Source organism: Colletotrichum scovillei, assembly GCF_011075155.1.
Source record: "Colletotrichum scovillei strain TJNH1 chromosome Unknown Contig00002, whole genome shotgun sequence".
Taxonomy (NCBI): Eukaryota; Fungi; Ascomycota; class Sordariomycetes; order Glomerellales; family Glomerellaceae; genus Colletotrichum; species Colletotrichum scovillei.
Genome location: NW_023336260.1, coordinates 1,893,690 through 1,914,614, shown reverse-complemented (window position 1 = coordinate 1,914,614; position 20,925 = coordinate 1,893,690). Strand labels below are relative to the sequence as shown.

Sequence of the window (20,925 nt, the reverse complement as noted above, 5' to 3'; positions counted from 1 at the left end):
TGCCCTCTGATGACTGAAAAACTCACAAAACCTGCCAGGCGAAACCCAAGCACGTGAATGGGGCACTTCATTCAAATGACTATAGAGATATCGCTACATAGCCCTTGTTATACCCTTACAACGCCTTGCCATGCAAACAAATTCGTTCGCGAGTGCGACCTTCGCGCGAGTTTCCGTTACCTCTAGCCCGACCTTTCAAGGCTTACACCGCCCATCAGAGCTCGCACTATTTGCTTCATTCCTATTTGTTCCAACTAAGCAACGCTTTTCCCCATGTTTCATTGTACAAGACAAGATTCGAACACTCATACATAAGCCGGTATCCTCTACGGCTTCTGCTCCACCAGGGTAGGCGCAATTCGTCTCTTCTTGGGCTCGCTGCCCTCTTCCTTCTCTCCCTCACTTGCCTCACGTTTGGTTCCGCTTGCTGCTGTACCGGCAGTCGATGCAGCCAGGGTCGGGTTCGTGGCAGCGTTGGTCCTCGGCGTCTCTGGCGGCGTGGTGATGGGGACGCCTGTAACCTTGGTGGAGTTGGCGACAGCAATGCCAGGCACGCTGCCCACAATCAATGATGGATTTGTCACCACATTCGATGACTGAGTCGCCACAGATGAAGTAGAGTTCGATCGAGCGGGCGACTGAGGTCGCTGGCTGACAAACCCGGCGGGCGGCGGCGACGGAGCGGTAAAAGAGCTCGCCGAGTTTCGGTGATGGTGACCCGAGCCATTTGGAAATGGAGATGGAGGGGCGAATGCTGAGCTTGGAGCAGGGACCGGAGTGGTTTGATTCGACGACGTCGCTCCTGTGCTTCCAGCGGTTGGATTCTTGGCAGTAGGCAGATCTCCTTGATAGATTTGGCCCAGCTCACCAGGCGAAAAAGACAAGGTCGAACAGAATCCATCCGAGGATGAAACCAAAAGAGTGAGTCCATCGCTTGACCTTTGCATATTATTAGCCTTTTGTCAACTCAGGGTGCAGCTAAGAATACTTACCAAGCTAGATCAGTGAATGTCGCACAGTGAAGATTGCTAACTATGCAGATAGGTGTCTGCTGCTGAGAATCGTAAAGAAGGACGGCGTCTTGAGTCGCCACAGCGTATATCATCCTGTAAGGCAGGGCAAAGGCCGCCTTGGGGCCAGGGGTAGAGGCGCTAGATTCGGCCTTGTTTGGTGTAGAACCGGACTCGGGGACCGAGGTTGGTGGCGGAGGCGGGTCCATGACTGAAGTAGATGTAACAGGCTTCGAGACTGGTTCAGGCAGTGCCGGAATAGGATCTTCAGAGGATGACGTATCGATGGTTATATGCTTAGTGACGGGAGGCGATGTCCGCAACGAGTAAAAGATGGGTGAGCACTTCACCACAACAGAAGGCTTCTTGTGACCAGGCAAGTGCGCAATCGGCGCCTTGTTGATGCCACCTCTCGTGTAAATATAGACGGTATTGGTGACCTCAAATGTGGGCTTCGCATTTCCTTCTGAGCTGTGTTGAGTTTGATACTGGCCAGCTGGAGTAAGCAGAAGACTGCCATCTGGGGTGAAGGTCAAGCGTCGGAAAAAGGATGAGAGCGTCTCGTTGGCATAGAGTGTCGAGTTCTTCATACCGAGGCCACCGGATGGGTGAGGTTTTGGCGATGGCTCCATGGACATTACAGCCGGGAGCGGCATTGACGGAGCCGGAGAAGGCGATCGCCTAGACGAAAATGACGATCTCCTGCTATGGCTAATCACACTGGGCGGGTTCATCGGCAATGCGATTGAGGTGGGAGTTCCGGGGGCGGAGGGGACCGGGGATCCAATGGCCTGTTCGACAGTAAGGTGGGTCCTCATGCCAAAGTCAGGAGGTGCAGGGCTGCTGGAGGATATGCGGCGCGGCGGCAGGTCACTCTTGTTATGGCTTGCAATCTTGGAGGGCTTATCGTCGTGATTGCCGCTCAGTGTATGTTGTCCATCCTTTGTCTTCAAGGAGTAGATGTGGACGGATCGGTCGGAGGACTGGGTTGCAATGTACTCGTTCAAAGGATCCCATGCGACACCTTGGACGTAATGGCTATGTTCAGCAATTTGGCGCACAAGAGTACCTGTCCTTGTTAGATACGGGTGTGGAACACGCTGACACTGGCGGGGAAAACATACCAGAGCTGGCATTATAGATTCGAGCAATGTTGTCCATGCTTCCAATGATGAAGTAGGAGCTATCAGGAGACCAGGCAAGGTCGTAAATCTCGGATCCGCTAGATCGACACATGTGCTTGGTTCTCCACGTCTCCTTATCCTCGAGGCCCTCGTTGCCAAAGGCAGGGCCGCTGTGTTCGGACATGACCCATATGATGACATTGCCGTCGTCGCCGGCGGAAGCGAGTATCTCACCTGGGCAAGGAGGAAGAAAAATCAGCGAAATGCAGGATATAGCGTCTGGAAATGGCTTCTTACCTTTGGGTGCCCATCGAACGACATTGACTGCCTGTGTATGCTTGCTCAAGGTCGACAAGTAGTCGACCTTTCGATCTTCTCCATCGCTGTCTACCTTCCAGAGCTGGTGTTTGTGTCAGCATCGAAGCGCAGGGTCACGCGTGGGACCAGATGGCATGCTTGCCAGATCAGGCGTCTGACGTACTCTGACGTTGTTATCTCCTCCAGCCGTAGCTAGTCGACCCTTGCCGTGAGGCTCGAAATGGGCCGAGTAGACTGGGGCATTCTGGTCATGCCAATTGATGATAAGCGGCGTGCTCTTCATCGTGACTGAGTGTGTATACGGCCGTCTCGAGACATGTGCGGGATCGTGGGCGGTCGTGGGCGGGTTGGGTTTGGTGACGACGGCGCTCGTACGATGGGGACTTTGGCGGGTGGAATACGGGCCGTGCTGGATGTTGTCGAGCAGAGCTTATCGGGGGAGTAAAAACCCGATGGTCGATTCGAGTCGGGAAGCTTCGTGCAGCGTTCGCGGTGGGATGAGGTTGGATGAGGGGCGGGTAGGTTGAGGAGGTCGAGCTTCTCCTTAGCTCGGCAACAACAGCTCGGGAGATTGGTCGATGGGCAACAGCTCCTTTGCAGCAGCGTCGATTCGCAGCTGCTTAGCGGCAAACCTCAATGGGCGGATTGGATTTGGGGGTGGGAGGGGTTGGATTGACAGGAGCTTTAGTACCGCGTGGAACGACACAAACGAGGTACTGTTTTTGGAGCGGTATGGATAAAGAGGGAGGATAAAGAAGAAAATAGCGAAAATGGAAAATCAATTAAACTTGGCAGGGAATTGTCACGAGGGCGCGCAAGAATGGACGAAATGTCGTTCCCGAGCAGGGCAGGGTGGAGTTTGGTGTGGTTTGGTTCGGCGTGCAGGAGCTCAGACGGCTCCAACGCACGCGCTGTTGCAGGCCCATTGATTGTTACCGTACCTTGGGTTCCTGGTGCCAGTCGCGGGCTTGTCCGCCTGTACGGATACCAGGCTGTTGTTTTCCACCGCAAAACCTCACCAAAGTTTGACGGTCCCTTGGGTGGTGTGGCAGGTTCTCCAGCCGCTACAGCAACCAGGCACGCAGAGTCTGTCGCAGCTGCAGCGCCCAGCATCGGCATCATTTTGGCATACCCATAGTACACTACCTACTCCGTAAGGTAGACGGGCTCTGCACCTTGAGAAAATCGGGGAGAGCAGCCGTGAGCAGGGAAACGGCAGGGAAGCTGCTCGCCATAAGGCGCCCGGGCTGTGTGTTTAGCCAATCAGACAGCTCCGTCAGAGAAAGCCTTTGAGTGAGCAGCCCACTGTTTGGCTCATTCAGCCTCGTCTGATTGGCTGCAGCCGTTTCCCAAGATGCTTTCGACTGGGTCCTGTCCTTGGAGTTTGAACAGAGCGTGAATCTATTTTTCTTCTTCTTCTTTCCATTTCTGCTTTGGTATTTCAGCGCAAAGGATCGCATTCGAGCAAACAGTACCTTAGTCCCAAATTAGGCACAATTAAAACCAGGCTGCCACCTCGGCCTTTCAACTTTCGGTACCACCGGAGAATAGCCGTATCTCATCACCAGACCTGTCACTCAGGGCGCAACCTCAGCTTATCGCATACGTTTCTCCTCGTTATGATTGGCTGGAGTCGTATGCACTGCAAGGTGTTGGGATGGGAGGATCGACACACTTGTGGGCGGGTTTGAGGCAGTCGGCGCAACACCTCGAAACGAAGGGACTTTTCGCCCAGATTCCAAAGGGAATTTCTCAGATTCAAGTTTATTCGGGGGTTCATTGACACTTCTTTTCCCTGGTGATTGTGCCAGTTTCCTCTGGTTTCAACTTTGTTGCTGCCACCACTCACTCTCACTCTTCCAATTGCCTAACCATCTAATCTCTGAATGAGTTTTGGCTGGAAAAAGTATAGATTGCTCAACAATTGACATATTTTCAGATGAGAGAGTGAATCTCACCGAACAATGGAAATGCATTCCAATCCCAATCTTGCCCCCTAGGTAGGTTCCTTGATGACCCTTCATAGCTCCATACCTGAACCTCGGTCTCTGATCATGCCGCGTGAGATATCTGCGCACCATTACTCCGTACACCGTACACCGTACACCGTACACATAGGGCTGAAGTGCCTCCGCCAATGAATGCACGTTTAATGCAAATTGCTCATTGGTAATTTCCACTTTGTCCCCGTCTTTGAACCCATGGAACTCTCGAGCGCATCGCTTGGGCCCTGTTCCGAAATGCCTCCCTTCTAGAAGCAAGCATTTTATCAGTCTCAATCACCACTACTGGTACGCTGAGGGGCTGCACTTGGCATCGCTCTTTTCCAGAGATGCATTTGCTCGATGACTCCAACTCATCGTGAACTCCTTCCTCTCTTTCCCCCCAAATTCAAGGAAGACTACTGGTACCTTACTCTGTAGTCTGCATGGTGCAGCCCCGACGGCCCGGTCCACAACATAGGTTACCTACCATACCCGATTTTCAGCCCTGTTTCATTGGCATCGGTTGCAACGGGAAGGAAAACCATCATAGTGAGTGTCGCAGCCAGAAGGGAAGTTTGACAGATTAGCAATGGCTTGCAAATTTCGGTCGATTTCAACTGTTGAGCATGAGAAGGGGAACATCCAATGTCCAGTCATCCATCTGAGCACAATCTCAGCACAGTCATACCTACCTCACTCGTCGGGAGAGCGTTCGTCCGTTTGAGTCAAACCATGACGGACCAACTCGTTTTCTCTCGGCCTCATAATGTAATCACTTTAGTGCCACTACCTTACTCCGTACACCACCACAAAACGCAGGCAGTTACCATCAAGTCACAGAAAGAGCCAACAAATTTGCATCAACAACAACTCGCCGCCGCCTGACATCGCCAAGAAAATCTGCAACCGCGTCGGCGGTGAGCAATAGGTAACGCAAGCACCGCAGGCTTCAAAGTCGCCGGGCTCATCCAATCGCAGACTTCTAGTTAATGAACAGGATGGGAGTTTCCATATCGAAGCGCGGCTGTTACACTGCGCCGGCATTCGCTCGCATGTAAGGTATGCTGTGGATGTGGGATATTCTCTCTTTGGGACAAGCCACACGTCGCCTTGTTTTCTCTGGCCGACAAGACTCACTCGCCCGACGATGCGTGAGACATGAGACACACCGCCAAAGAAAAATTCAAAAAATTGGCCCGGTCTTATGTCACACCAAAACATTTCCGTTTCGAAACGTCGAACCGACCCGGTGTTTGATGTTACGCATCTCACATCTCTCTCACAGTTTTACGGGACGCTCCCACCTAGCCCACATGCCGATGGGGTTGCTGGCGCATCATCATGAGTTGGATCGGATTTACACACAGTATTCGCATCTGAGAAATGGAAGATGAAATGACCAGAAAAAGAACTACTTTGGCGACGTCGACGGTCGATGTGTCGTCGGCTGCCAGATCCAACACAGGCAAAAGCCCCGGTGCGGGGAGGGGGGGATGGCATGGCAGCCTTGGCAAGGCAGCAAAGTCCCCGAGTAGCCGCGTCTTCTTCCAACGACACTCCATCACCATGGGCAAAAGTAAAGTTAGGTGTCGAATAGCCAGGAGCCTGGGCTTGGATTCAATCGAGATGGGAAGGTCCTGATTGCTACCTGCTGATAAAGAAGAGCTCACGGGATTGAAAACAGACTAGAGATTGGCATGTGGCGTCGTATTCTGCGGCACAGTACTTTGTTTCTCATCTCTTTTTCAGCGACCCTTGATGCAGTCAGCACCTTGCGGTGTCATATGGAAAGCTTGCGGCTAGGTAGAGAACACATAAGGACAAGGAAGAAATGTGATAAGAATGAGGTGCATGTATGATGTAGGTAGCAGGGCGGTGATGGAAGCCGAAGCGCAGGTAAGCGAGATGGTGTGTCAGCGGCTGCCTGGACTTTGAGACCTCCTTCTCCTTGACTTTTGAGGCAGGTTCGAGGGTTAGGTGAGTACGTTCGTCAACAGAGGAAGGGAGAACGAAACTTACGAACAATAACCCATACTTTCAATGATGCGTCATTGTTTCTGCGTCCGCAATAGACACAGACATGGGAGGTGGTCTCATATCTCTATCCGCCCAAACACACACCGGAAAACTTCCTGCAGCCGCCATGGACCAAACCAATCTCAGGACTCGGAAGTGACGACAAATCTCTAAACGTCGAGTTGCAAGTTGTAAACACGCTAGCGGGACGAGTGACAGAAGCAGAAGCAGAGGGCAGGAGCAGTCAGCGTTTAGCGGACGGCAGGAATGGAAGCGGGAAGCGGGAAAAACGGTTCCTATCACACGACTGCCCGATGATGGGACTCGAGACTACCACCGCAGTAGAAGGCGGAGAATCGCAAATGGCAACTGGCAAAAACCATTTGGGCCCGGCGTGGCTGGCTGGCTGGCTGGCGACGGGGACCCACATCCCATGATTTGCTAGTCTGACCGCCCTTCCCAAAAACCCCCATCATCCATGACCGAAATCCTGCGGCGCAGTCCCGCCCATGCAAATTAGAGCCTCCCAGACTCCCACCACCTGGCACCCGCGCGCCCCCCTCTCTCCAAACTCTCCTTCCTAATTCAGCACTATGACTGGACTTTGTGAGTCTTTTGAGATTACGGATACCAAGTCTCGGATTCAGCTTGGACTCTCGACGAGGGGAACCGGCTGGCCGGCAGGCAAGGTAGCAGGCGGGGATGCAGGCGCAGCTTCTTTGATTTCGAGAATCGAGATCAATGATGGATGACGAATCAGACGAGTTTGGCATCGTTCCCGACCGGCTGGGGCAGGGCACAAACACCGTGTTGTTCGAATCAGTACGGTATGCGCTATCCATAGGTACTCTGCGCCCAGGCAATCGGGAGGAGAAACAGACAATGGTCAACGAAATCGACGGTCTCTCTTTCTCGATTGACGACAGAATACGGGGTTCGTGCCAGGATAGCAACCCAGCGAGGCGGAAGCGGATGGGGGTCTTCTAGGCACGCAAAAGGTTGGCTCGCCGTTCGCCGAGGAAGAGAGCAGCTGCAACTTTTTGCGCAGGCATGCGCATCAGGCCATGTTAGTGCAGGATGACTGCATTGGGGCTAATGCACTAACAAGGAACGTCAACCGCGAGGCTCACCCTCTTCTGTTTAGATTGGTACGAGTATCCGCCCTTCTTCTCTTCGGTTTCTTTAACTTGTATTGTTGCGCCTCTCGTGCGTGAAATAGGTACTTCGGTCAATCAATCAGTCTCTCATCCACCTGCCAGCCACCCGCAAGGAAGAGCAAGCATGAAAACATGAGGTGCTACACTAGGCCACCCACCCCGGGCCGCCGTATCAGCACCTAGGGTCCACGAGAGGAACTTCTGCCAAGTTGAAACTCCACACCCGCACCGCCACCCCTCCATCTGGCATCGCTTGGATTTTTTGTTTTTTCCTCAATTGAACTGATCTGCCAGACTACCACTGTACCACATTGGCACCATCTGGCTTGTCCCTTGTCTCCCTCCTTCCCGCCGATGAGTCAAACGGCGAAACGGCGTCGTCGGCCAACCACCGCGCCCGGAGCCGACAGGGTGGGGGAAAAGGCCCTCGAGTCTTGACATGGTGACATGGTTCATGGGTCGGAGAGCAGTTACGGTGGCAGGCCGCGGGTGCCATACATCAATTTTCGTATACTCAAAAGGGCGGGTTTAACATTTGAGAGAAGAGCTAGAGTGGCCCGTCGGCTAGGTCTGCCAGCGAGCAATAACGTAGTTGTCGGTCTCTTTGATGCCTTGAGATATGCCATCATTGTCATCGTCGTCGACGACGTTGGCTGCTTGGCTGCCTAGGTCCCGACTAGGCGACAGCGCCATGCCCGCGTCTGACGCATGTCGGATAATCTGCAAAGACGCGGCAGAGTGATGCAGGTCGAGGTACTGCGCAGTAGGGTTGAGGCAGGTCAGGGATGGGAACGTCACGATGGGGATGGCGAGATCAGAGTTGGGTTCCCGAGTGCATCGCAAAGTGGGGGTTCAAGAAGGGGTGTTGGCGAACCGTCAAGACCATGAAGCACCATTTGTGTGGTGATTCGTGAACTGGGGATGTGAAGATGGGGTGTTGGCAAGATCCGTTGGAATCCCAGTGCACGGCGCACCCACCAGCTTGATCCCAGTCAGCCAAAAAGGCGGCATTGCAGGGGGGATGGGGGATGCGCGCGCACGCCGCACGCCGCCGCCGCCAACTGGCCGGGGTGTGTCATGGTGTGTGGTGTCCACCTGAACTGAGTCTTGTCTTTCCGGATTCCTAGATCCAAAAAAAACATGCAAACTGCGAATTGCAAAATGCGGCACGCTATCTTGGTTCAGTGGCCAATGGCATCAGCCGCTTGCAACCGGGCAGGCAGCATCGGGGGGCGTGCGAGGTTGTCTGGGGGTGAAGCCGTAAGCTTCAAGAGAAAATGCCTACCAGGTAATTATCCGTCAAGTTAGGTGAGAGGTACGGTAAGGTAAGGTAAGGTAGGTAGAATGAATTGGATGGGTAAGCAAAACGCGGAACCAGAAGCGGCTCCTCTTTCCTCTCCTCGACCTTGCCAATTGATCGAATAACACCTTGCCTACCAGGGCAGTAGTTACATGCCTTATTACTCAACAATTGTAGATTTCTCTCCCCCCCCCCCTTTCATCATTTTTCTTCTTAAATCCTGAGGCTTTCGCTTTTCTGGCGTCCGTTCAATCTTGGCTTTCCCCGTTCCGCCGTTCTTCCCCTTCCCTTTGGCCCCCCATTTCCCCCCGCCGTTCTCCGTCCCCCGTGTGTCTCCAATTCCCAAGCTGCCGCACCGCACCGCACCGCACCGAAAACCCGTGCATGGTCGAAGAGGCGCGCAGAGACCAGTGACACCGTCAGCGACGTCAGCGAAACGAAGCTTTGAGACCGCATCACCCCCACCGGCTCCGTATCGGCGCCCACTAAGCCGAACCGCGCAATCTTCTTCGTTTCCTCAGTGTTTCCTTTGCGCAATCGCCATCCATTCTTCCGACGAAGGAGAAAGCCCATCCTTCCCCCGGCTTTTCCCACCCAGACGAGTCGCTGAAACCTGTGACCAGCGCAAACAATCTGTGTTTCTTCAAGCCCCGGCCCGCCATCCGAATTGGAGAAGCCGAAAGCAGAATTGTCCCGACGTCAGCACTTTTTTGTGTTTTAGCGGTGTCGAGTACCTTACTCGAGGTACCCGACTTGAGCTTCAAAGGAACTGAAGAGTCCTTACCGATTTGGAACTGCAGTCTCCAGAAGGCAGCAGCTTACCAACCAACTCGGGCCTTATTGTGGATCTCCCGACCGGCTCTTCGCGCCGTTTTTTCTTAAAGCCGCCACACCAACCAAGGCGCATCGCATCGTAAGCTCCCGCTTGCAACCCGGTTCTTTTTCCCAAACGTCAACTGTGGTCGATTCTCAACCTCGGAATTGGACCAGCGAAGATAGGTCATTCAGACTTCTCGCCCATCCCCTGGTGCCATCATGCAAGATGAATCACTCTTGTTCATAGAGGTCGGAGCTGCTTTGGGCGTAATTGCTCTTACTTCGGTTCCGGCCCTCACAGGACTCGTCCAACAACTTCGATCCCGCAAACCCAAGGACCACTTCTACGAAGACAAGGACGGAAAAGCCACGGCCGAGTCATCTGCCGCCTTTTCCAACCGCTGGCCCAAGACCTTCATCTTCTTATTCGCCTTCTTGGGTCTGGCTGTCTCCTTAGCAAACTCCATTTTGGCGACGCTCTCACTTCACACCGGTAAATACGACAATTTGTTCATTGCAGAATGGCTTTCAACTGGTATTTCGGTAGGCAAACTCTCTCTTCTCGCGAAGCCTCCTTTGGTTGAATGCTGACATGAACCAGATTCTTTTGGCCTTCCAAGCCGTGGCCATCGCTGCTTCAAATGACTCCGTCCAGGCCTACAGCCTCGGCTTATGGCTCTGGCTTTCGGGTTTGATCTTCGCTGGCGTCCAGATCTTGCAGGACACCAAGGTGTTTGATGAGCTTCTGTCCAACAACCCCGTTTCCTTCGGCCTCAAACTTGCGAGCCTGGTCCTCACTGTGGGTCTCATTGTGGCGAGCGTCACTCTGCCCAGGAGACCGGATGTCTACTTTGAGAACAGGATGGTCGACCGCCTTCGGACGGTCCCTGCCTACAGCCGCTTCACCTGGGGCTGGTGCAGCGGAATCATTGACCTGGCCACGAAGAAGAAGGATCTTGATGCGTCTGACCTGCCTAAGCCGGACCACTGGACCCGTTCCGAAGACTCGGCTGCGTCATGGAAGTCGTACAACTTCAAGCCCGATTCCAGCCTGTGGTGGTCCATCATTTGGGCCTACCGCGTGCCTCTATTCGTTCAATGGTCCATTGCTATTTCCAAGGCCTTCTTGAGTCTTGCCCCGTCATGGATCACGCTGCAAATTCTTGAGACCCTTCAACGTAGAAAGCCTGGTGAAGATCTCCCTGCCGATATCTGGATCTTGGTCTTTTGGCTTGGTTTGGCTATTCTGGCTGATGCTTGGGTTGAGGCGACCATGTTCTGGCTGTCTTGGGCCGAGCTCTGCATTCCCCTCAGAGGCGCTCTCTCTGCCCTCATCTTTGAGAAGTCGATGCGCAGGAAGAACGTCAAGGCGGCCTCCAAGCAGGAAGCCGAAGAGAAGGATGACGATGCCAAGCCAAAGGATGACAAGAAGAAGAAGGCCGATGAAGAAGAGGCCGAAGACGACAACGTGCTCAAGTCGAAGCAAGCCATCATCAATCTGATTGGCGTCGACGCCAAGCGTATTTCCGATTTCGCCGCCTTCCAGTTCCTCTTCCCGTCCAGCGCTGCCAAGCTCCTCGTCGCCATCTGGTTCCTCGTTTACTTGCTTGGCTGGGGACCCCTCGGTGCCGGGTTGCTCGCGTGGGCCATTCTTCTTCCCATCAACTTCTCGTACGCCAAGGTGTACTCCAAGGCTCAGGACAAGCTCATGAAGATTCGTGATCAAAAGCTGGCCGTCGTCAACGAGGCCCTCGTAGGCATGCGTCAAATCAAGTTTTCCGCACTCGAGCCTCAGTGGGAGAAGCGCATTCTGGCCATGCGAGAGAAGGAGCTCGGTGCCCTCTGGCAGGTTTTCAAGGGTGACACCGTGCTCTTTGGCATGTGGATCACCAGCCCTATTGCCCTGGCCGCTGTTTCCCTGGCTGTGTATGCATGGCTCAACGGTACCTTGATCCCATCTGTTGCCTTTGTCAGTATCGGTGTCTTCAAGAACCTCGAGGTTACTCTCGCCGTCCTTCCCGAGCTCATTACCGATGTCATCGATGCCAACATCTCTGTGAAGAGAATGCAGGACTACCTGAACGGGCCTGAGAAGACCAAGACTGTGACTGAGGGATCTGATGTTGCCTTTGAGAACGCCACTATCGCGTGGCCCGTCGACGACGAGACCAAGGACGAGGATAGGTTCATCCTCCGCAACGTTGACGTCACTTTCCCCGCAGGCGAGCTGTCCGTCATCTCTGGCAAGACTGGTACCGGTAAGAGTCTGATGCTGGCTGCCGTCCTTGGCGAGTCGGATCTCCTATCCGGCACAATCTACGCGCCGAAGCCGCCCTCGATCAAAGAGAGAAACGACGACAAGGCCAACCGTGGCAACTGGATTATCCCGAGCAGCATTTCCTTCGTCGGCCAGATTCCGTGGATCGAGAATGCCACACTCAAGAGCAATATTCTTTTCGGACTCCCCTTCGACGAGGAGAGGTACAACCAAACGATTGAGGCATGCGCCTTGAAGAAGGATTTGGAGATGCTTGCGGACGGTGACAGGACCGAGTTGGGAGCCAACGGTATCAACCTCAGTGGTGGTCAGAAGTGGCGTCTCACCCTCGCCAGGGCCATCTACTCTCGCGCCGGCATTCTTGTTCTCGACGACATTTTCTCCGCTGTTGACGCCCACGTCGGTCGCCACATCTACGAAAAGTGTCTCACTGGCGATCTCTGCCAGGGCCGAACCCGAATCCTCGTCACTCACCACGTCGCTCTCTGCGAGCCCCGGACCAAGTTCATCGTCGAGCTGGGTGATGGCACTGTCCAGCACTCCGGTTTCCTGTCCGAGCTGACTGAGGATGGAACGCTGCAGATGATCAAGAGCCACGAGCAGACTTCCCAGGAGATTGCGGATGAGGAGGCCACTGCCGTCAATTCCGAAGAGGCTTCTGATGTCGAGATCCCCGAGGTCGCCGAGCTCAACGGAGATGGCGGTATCTTGAAGAAGGTTCCCTCAAAGGCTGCCCGTGCGTTTGTTGAGGATGAGGCTCGCGAAAAGGGCTCTATCAAGAAGCATGTTTACGCTGCGTACTTGAGCCAGAGTGGTGGCTTGCCCTGGTGGGGCTTCGGCTTCCTTCTTTTCGTCATCTACCAATTCGTCGTCATTGGTGAGTCCCCTTTGCGTTGATTGCTTACATACATGGTGCTAACAAATGAACAGGACGATCATGGTGGCTTCGAATCTGGACCGGAACATCGGAGCAGTCCATCAAGACCTTCAGCCAGCAACCGCAACACCAATACGCCTACGCCTTCACTCTTCAGCACAGCGAGCTCCACGTGCCATCGAACGAAACCGTCAGCATCAATATGGACAAGGACACCATGTTCTACCTGGGTATCTACGTCGGTATCTCTGCCTTCTCCGCCATTCTTGGTACAGGCCGTTTCTTCTACTTCTTCGTGATGAGCTACAAGGCCAGTCGCCGCATGTTTGAGGGTATTACCAGAACCGTGCTCCGCACCCCGCTCCGATGGCTCGACACCGTTCCCACCGGCCGTGTGCTCAACCGTTTCACCGCCGATTTCAACGTCATTGACAACAGGCTCGGCATGGATCTCTCTGGCGTCTTTGGCGCCTTCCTCAGCGTCATTGGAATTTGCGTCACCGCCTTCTACGTCTCGCCGCTTATTATCCCCTTGGCTTTTGTGCTACTCCTCATTGCCGTCTGGATCGCCATGCGCTACCTTGCGGGCGCCAGGCCGGCCAAGAGACTGGAGAGCACGACAAAGTCTCCCATCTTTGACCTCTTTGGTTCCACTCTTGTCGGCATGATGACCATCCGCGGCTCCGATAAGGCCCAGACGTACATTGATTCCATGTACTCCCGCCTTGATGACTACGGCATGGCCTCCTGGCACCTGTGGCTCTTCAACCGCTGGATGGGCTGGCGCATGTCGCTCATCGGCGCCATGTTCTCCACCGCCGTCGGCTTCGTCGTCCTTGGCAGCCCCTCGATGGGCGCCGCCCTTGCCGGTTTCACGCTCTCCTTTGCGCTCGAGTTCTCTCAGGCCATCGTCTGGTCCATCCGCCACTACGCCAACATTGAGCTCGACATGAACGCTGCGGAGCGCGTCGTCGAGTACTCGGATCTCAAGACCGAGGACCAGGGCGGCGTCGAGCCCCCCGCGACCTGGCCCACCGAGGGCAAGCTCGAGGTCAAGGACCTCGTCGTGAGCTACGCCGAGGACCTCTCCCCCGTCCTCAAGGGCCTCACCTTTAGCGTCAAGAAGAACGAGCGCATCGGCGTCGTCGGCCGCACCGGAGCCGGCAAGTCCTCCCTCACCCTCGCTCTCTTCCGCTTCCTCGAGGCCCGCTCCGGCAGCATCTCCGTCGACGGCGTCGACATTTCCAAGATCAAGCTCCACGAGCTCCGCTCCCGCCTCGCCATCATCCCCCAGGACCCCGTCCTCTTCTCCGGCTCCGTCCGCTCCAACCTCGACCCCTTTGACAACCAGACCGACGCCGACCTCAAGGACTCGCTCCAGCGCGTGCACCTCGTCGACTCGAACCCCTCGACGCCCGGCGAGCCCTCCTCCAGCGCGGCGCCCTCCGTGAACGACCAGCAAAAGAACGTCAACGTATTCCGCAACCTAAACTCCCCCATCTCCGAGGGCGGCGGCAACCTGTCGCAGGGCCAGCGCCAGCTCCTCTGCCTCGCGCGCGCCATCGTCTCCCGCCCCAAGGTCATGGTCCTCGACGAGGCGACCTCGGCCGTCGACATGACCACCGACGCGCTGATCCAGCGCTCGATCCGCGAGGAGTTCAACGACTCGACGCTCATTGTCATTGCCCACCGCCTCAGCACGATTGCCGATTTCGACCGCATCTTGGTCCTGAGCGACGGCGCCGTCGCTGAGTACGGGAGCCCGCAGGAGCTGTGGGGTAAGGAGGGCGGTGTGTTTAGGGGTATGTGCGAGGAGAGCGGCGAGAAGGAGAAGTTGAAGAATATCATCTTTTCTTAGATTGTGTGGCGCGCGTCTGTTGCAAGGCAGACTTTGAGAGGGTTGGAAAATGCTCTACAGATACTCGAGAATGAGTTGTAGAGATTCAGATGCTTGGTCTTTTTCGTTTTTGGTTTTGAGTTGTTGTTGTACTACTTGTTTGGCGTCTCTTATACTTGAGATTTGTGTTTTTTCTTTGGTAAGGTTTCATATTAACCTGCCTACCTGTCCGATGAGTGAAAGAAGGAAGGAAACAAGGGTGCGAAAGAAAAAAGGAGGAAAAAGAATGTCTGAAAAAGACGGTATAAAAGTAAACGGGGCTGGATCTAGAAACAAGTTCCCCCCCCTATTTGAATGGAATACAAACTCGGATGAGAACACATCTTTTTAGTTTTGAAATGCTGTGTGAAATGTCTGGTGATCAATGGAAAAGAGAAAAAAAGATGAAAAATGAAAACGATGTGAAAAAAAGGAGGTTTAGCTGTTGGCTTGGGGTTGGGGAGGAGATGATGGTATCGGAATTTGTGAACCTCGTATCGATCAGGATGTGCAATGAGACAGCTCAGGGTATATACCCCATTCCAACGTTCGTTCTAGCTATCAGCACAGCAGGTGCCCATCTCATTGGCGGTGTTAGGGTAAAACTGTGTGGGAGGTGGTCAAGCGGTTTATGGAACAAATAATCCGATGAAAGTCAGAGTTTAAGGTTAACTGAGGGGCTTGCTTATTTAACTCTGTATAGTCGCAAGGAAGTACCGGGCTAGTATTGTCCTCATCTTCCTTTTTTTGCTTAGTCTTTTGTTTTTTTCCGCACTTTTTTGTTGAAGGCTCTGTCGTGATAGCTCTACTCATCCCAGGGCCTCAATGCTCGTTATAAAGGTTTTTTATTGTCATGACTGCGGTCTATACTTCCTCGCAGCCTCGTCTTAGTGCGGTATTCATCTTTCTTTTTTTCTATTTCCTAAGAAGTAACTGGTCTCTTTCTTTCCTTCACCCTTTCTCCCAGTAAATAATTGATCTCTATTATCAATTTCTATGCCCATGTTATGAAGCGATGGCAAGATCCAAACCAGCGCTTTCAATCAATGCGACAGGATCAATCAAAAACAAGTCAGGGAAGAAAAAAAAGCAACTCAGAATATCGCCCTCAACCAGCCCCAACTTCAACCCCCAAAGTTGGGTTGATCGCGTCGAGTGCAGCGCTGCCCGAAACTGAACGTACCAGCTTCCCAACTCATTCCCATACACCACCCCGTCTTGATCATCAATGTCCGAAGGTTTCTGGGATCCAAACATGGCGATGCAAACTTCGAAATCACATCCCATTGAATGCGAGATGATGTCAGTACATACATGCACCTCCAGTTTTCTCCAAACCGGGGAAACTTTTTAGTTGCGTGCATCAGAGTAAATCAAGACAGGTTCTTCATAGATGATTATAAATAGAAAGTAGGCATTCATGTACTGACTTTATCTTGCAGTCGTTGGGATAAATGATTTGATTTCCCTGGGTTCAATTCATTCGTGTCTCTTGGCGAAAGGACGTTGGAGTAGAGTATTCCGGGGGGCGGCTGGGTCCACGACCGTGCAGACGGGACGAAAAGAAATGTAGAGTGGAGACAATGAGCTTATTCCAACTTCTTTGCAGCCCGTTTTGGCAATTCTGGCGGGCTTTGTACACGGTACTTCATGCCTAGACCCAGTATTTTTGCATTGTATCCGTAAGTACCGCGCTAAAAGTTGACAAGTACCTGAGTACATGCGTCTGTGCGGGCGCGGTACTTTACCTAAGCCTCAGACTACATTGGGAAAACGGGAATGTTGATTCGATTTTGGATGGAGGAAATTGATTTTGCTAGGACTTTTTCTTCTTCTGCAGATGTGAAAGTTTTTTGCTGTTCATGTATGACTTGCTTGTTGGATAGCGTAATGTTTTCAGAGTGAAAAAATATCAGAGCTCTTTGCGTGTACCTGGCCGTTGAACATTGAAATTCTCACAGGGGCGCGGTCGAGTTTTGCCGCCTGCTTTCTTTTTGGCCTTTACAATCTTGCATTTAAAGACAGCAATAATTTCGAGAAGCATATAGTTGTGGAAAGAAGAGAAGCAATCGTCCAGAAAAGACTCAAGTGAGGCAGAGAGAAGGTGGTGAGCTGTCGAACAGGAGATGATTATTTAACACTGAAGGATGGAGGATCGAATGGGGATGGTGCAATGAAGACGGAGATCGTACCTTGACGTACGTTGAAAAGCATCGAGATTTCAATAGGAATTCTCATCAGAAGAAGTTTCTCTTCTCGTGGCTGTTCCACAGACAAAGCTTGGATTCGGAGTGATTTCTGTCATTCTCTTTATTTCTCATTTTTCACTAGCAGAAGACGTTCTCTTTTCAAGATCCCTGGGAAGATATGGGGTGAGATTCCGTCATGAGTGAATCTCTGAGAATTCGGTAGAGATGATGGATCTCGGAGGGACGGCATGCGTTGTACAGAATGACCCTTCCACCTCCATACCGCATCTGGAGGAAATCGTGCGCTTTGCCCCATTGATCCCTCTCCTCCTCCTCCTATCTCTATACGCACCGGTAAAACAATCAATCTTGACCTCCCTACCAATCGTAATGTTACCCTCCTGAAATGGTTTACCAATAGTGATAGAGCTTAGGCCAACAGTTTTCCCAATGTGTGTACACATCCATAGGATCTGGCCCATCTGGAAAGATCCCCCCCTTTTCCCACTCGTTATGCAGCATAATGAACCACATAAATACTAGTCTTCTTCCCTTTCATTACCATAGTAGTCTAGATGAGCCCCACCCGTCTAGGCCCTGTTCATTCCCAGCAGTTTCACTTTTCTCTTGTCAAAACTCGTCACGGGCCATCATCAACCTCTTTCCAGTCACCATCTTGTTTGTTCTCGTAGACTTGGGAAATTAGGTGCAACTTGCTCACGCTACCTCATGAACCCCTACAGGACATGGAGACTCTCCAGTGAAAGCCTTTGAGGAGGGCAAGCCCAGCACCCCTCGTGATTTTGATCTGGCAAGATTGTGGAGGCAGCCAGGGAGGAGTCGCTCGTCCCGATCCAAAACTACCTGTCTTACATAGAGATGGTACCTGCATACAGGCTCCCTTAATCCGTAAGTTGAGAGTGCTTGCTTGGCTTTACATAGCTCGCGTCCCCATGAAGGGGGCCATAAGGTGAACTGACAGCCTGCCATGTTGGCAAATGCAACGGCAAACGGTGCGTAAAGAGCGAGGGAGTTAAGATGCAGAATCTCGACGTGGGGTTTTGAGATTTCGGACGGATCTATTCAGGGATTGCCAACTGGAAGCCACGTTAGATGGATGACATAGCATTGTTGCCACCTGATGTCTAGAAAGCAAAGCTTCGAGGTTGAGCAATGCAAGTATCGCAGTCGTGACACTCTGGACACGACACCTGAGATTGAGAACTCAAAATCTCACGTCTCTTGTATGTTCGAATGACAGCGCGTCTTGAGGCAGGAAGAAAAGGAAGTATTCGTGATGGAGTCATCTAAAGTGAGAATCGATACTCAGAATCATCTGCACTCCTTCTTCCTCCTCTCGCTGATGGTCTACAGGTTCGGCAAGATGAGATCGCTCCTCTGGAAGTCTAAAATTCCTTGCCCGGGAGCTGACTGTCTAATACTCCACCGTCACAATTCACTGAAACTCCGCGTCATATGATCCTCAGCGTCGAGTGTCCCTTCTCCTGCATCATCATCGCAAAATCCTGCTGCTCCAGCATCCGCCCATACTCCCCCGCCAACCTCCACCGCGAGCCCAGCCGCTCGAGGCACCGCTTGATCACATTCATCTCATCCTCGCACTCGAGCGTCCCTTCCTCCCTCAGCAGCCAGGCGAGGGTATTCGCGGCGCCGTAGAGTGCGTCCAGGATCAGCGGGCTCACGCTTCCAATGTCACGACCTCCGTTGTTACTCATACCTACGTCGTCATCATCATCATCATCTCTCTCCGCTCGTGAGACGAGAAGCAGCAGCTCTTCCGACAGCAGAGCAACATCCTTGCTAATCTTCAACAAGACGTCGACGGAACGCGCCTGCTGCGCCGTCTCCTCGGGGCTCTTGAGGCGGCCGTCGGGACAGGCAGGGCAGCAGTAAAAGTCGTGGAGGAGAACGCCTGCCGAGAGCAGCACGCACCGTGATGGCAGCAGAAGTAGGGAAAGCGGCTTTGGCCTCTGCGCCGCCGTCGCTCCTGTCGTGGGGGGCTGCTGTTGCTGCTGCAAGTACTCCAGAGTCGAGAACAGCGTCTCCGACAAGGCGTTCGCCTCAGCGATGGCGTCGGCGGCTGAAGCATGCGGATTCTGTTTGCGATCCGAGGTCACTTTGCGGACGTGGGTTATGATTTTGCCTGCGATGAGGGCGGAGCGGCAGAGGGAAGAGAAGGGAGAGGGTGGTGAGGGGGGCGGGGAGGTGATGTTGTGATGGGCTACGCGGCCGACGCGGCCTTCGTCCTGGACGGGGAACTGTATTAGTCTACTGCGGTCCCTTGTCGAGGAAAAAGGAACGGAGAATTCATACCCATGCTGAGTCGTCTACGGGATAGGTCTCGTTGTCTTGCGGCTCAGGGGAGAGGTAGCGCTTCTTGTTGCCGAGGCAGATGATGCGGTCGAGGCTGATGATGGCCCACCACGTCCGCGATCGCTCCTCCAACTCCGTCCACGTTGTCTGCCCTCAAAGTCAACCGCTGTGTAAAAGTACCTCAAAGCTTTGGAGAAGCTGATATACATACAGGCGAAGCCAGGATAATAGTCCCCTCGTGAAACCCAGGCAGGCCGAGAAAATCAGCATACCGCACGCAGGCGGCAACGGTGATCCACGCAGCCGGGTACAGGGCGTGGGCGTACTCAAAGTAGGCGATAAGCGTCATGGACTGCAGCACCATGACCGACGTGGCGCCGCTGTGCTCCAGCAGGGACATGAAGCGCTTAGCGGCGCGGTAAATTGCCATGTGCTGGGAACCGCCCGCGAGGACGTCCGTCGGGCTGGTGGCCGCGAGCTTCATGGCGAGGAAGAGCATGGCCAGGTCCGGGCCGCCTTGGCTGAGGGCGGCGCCCATGTTCATGCGCTTTTTGGAGACGATGGGAAGCCAGGTGTGAATGGTGGCGAAGTAGGTGTTCACGGCGTGTTGGATCGCGTGGCCGTCGCCTAGATGTTGGAGGACTTCCTACGAAAGATGTGTCAGGCTCAGGAGGCATTGGATGGGTAAAGCCAGTAGCTTCTAATGAAAGTAATTGTCGTGAAGAAGCTTTGAAGAATGCGATCTACGGCAATGAGATCAATGCATTGTTCAGCTTGACACGTACATTTGGGATGTCGATGACGGGTCTCGGGAGAGATTGGTTCAACCATTCCGTGGAAGAAAGGTCGAGAAAGGCATCTGGCGGGTACTGAGCCGAGGCTTGCTGTTCCCAGAGAGGTTCAAGGGGCGTGAAGACTGATGCAGCAGACGGTGTCTCCTCCATGCCTCCCCCAGCAGCGGACCCCGATGCGGAATTTGAGTTGGATGCGGAACCGGGACCAGGGACGGGTGTACCGCCGCTACCCCCGCCCCCGCCTGTGCCCCCCGAGGATGAGGACGCAGGCGTGCCGCCGCTCCCGGCGGTGTTTAGACGGCCCTCGAGCTCAATGAGCTTCAGCTGCAGGGCTGCAAAGTCGTCGGCGGTCGGGGCGGCTGGTGCGGGGCCGGCGTAGTCGCACCGGCGTTCCATGCGGGTGCACAACCCGCACGCCGGGCGCGCCTTGTCGCATTTGCGCTTTTGTCGCTTGCAACTGCCGCAGGCCAGCGGTGCTTTTGCATCTGTTGCGTAGCGGTCTCTGGGCGTGAGGAAGAGCGACATGTTGCTGTCATGAGAAGGCTTTCATGGCGATTTGACACTTGCTTGAAGTTGTGAGGAGGGCGGGGGCGTGGGACGGTGTTGGGGGCCTGGTTCGGGGAGGGTTCAGAGGGGTTTAGCGATTGAGGTGCCCTGAAGCTAATCTGGTTCAGGGGGCAGTTTGCTGACAGACACCACTAAATTGGGTTACGCATTCTGGGGTTTTCTGGGAAGAATTAACTGTTTAAAACTGCTCTCTTTTTCGAAAGTAAATGGTCTTGTATTTATTTCGTGCTGCACTGGGTTGTAAAGCTGTCAATCCGCCTTCAAATTCACCGATTTCCGGAAGG

The 20,925-nt window shown here is 53.6% G+C and overlaps 3 protein-coding genes across 3 annotated transcripts; 1 reads left to right on the top strand and 2 right to left on the bottom strand.

The window, feature by feature from the left end:
• Nucleotides 1-54: 54 nt before the first annotated feature.
• HER10_EVM0005076 (WD repeat domain-containing protein) lies at nucleotides 55-3,296 on the bottom strand. The gene is made up of 5 exons (XM_035474701.1): nucleotides 2,616-3,296; nucleotides 2,432-2,534; nucleotides 2,135-2,368; nucleotides 993-2,079; nucleotides 55-939 (listed from the first exon to the last, which is right to left on the bottom strand). The coding sequence occupies exons 1-5, from the start codon at nucleotides 2,733-2,735 to the stop codon at nucleotides 327-329; spliced, it is 2,157 nt and encodes a 718-aa protein (XP_035337179.1). The 5' UTR covers nucleotides 2,736-3,296; the 3' UTR covers nucleotides 55-326.
• A 5,896-nt stretch (nucleotides 3,297-9,192) lies between these two features.
• On the top strand, nucleotides 9,193-15,038 carry HER10_EVM0011904 (ABC transporter). Its single transcript, XM_035481316.1, has 3 exons — nucleotides 9,193-10,269; nucleotides 10,328-12,881; nucleotides 12,935-15,038. The coding sequence occupies exons 1-3, from the start codon at nucleotides 9,946-9,948 to the stop codon at nucleotides 14,737-14,739; spliced, it is 4,683 nt and encodes a 1,560-aa protein (XP_035337750.1). The 5' UTR covers nucleotides 9,193-9,945; the 3' UTR covers nucleotides 14,740-15,038.
• A 3,252-nt stretch (nucleotides 15,039-18,290) lies between these two features.
• Nucleotides 18,291-20,788, bottom strand: HER10_EVM0001567 (fungal specific transcription factor domain-containing protein). Its single transcript, XM_035471311.1, has 4 exons — nucleotides 20,066-20,788; nucleotides 19,492-19,926; nucleotides 19,281-19,427; nucleotides 18,291-19,213 (listed from the first exon to the last, which is right to left on the bottom strand). The coding sequence occupies exons 1-4, from the start codon at nucleotides 20,597-20,599 to the stop codon at nucleotides 18,419-18,421; spliced, it is 1,911 nt and encodes a 636-aa protein (XP_035336910.1). The 5' UTR covers nucleotides 20,600-20,788; the 3' UTR covers nucleotides 18,291-18,418.
• Between the last annotated feature and the right edge of the window lie 137 nt (nucleotides 20,789-20,925).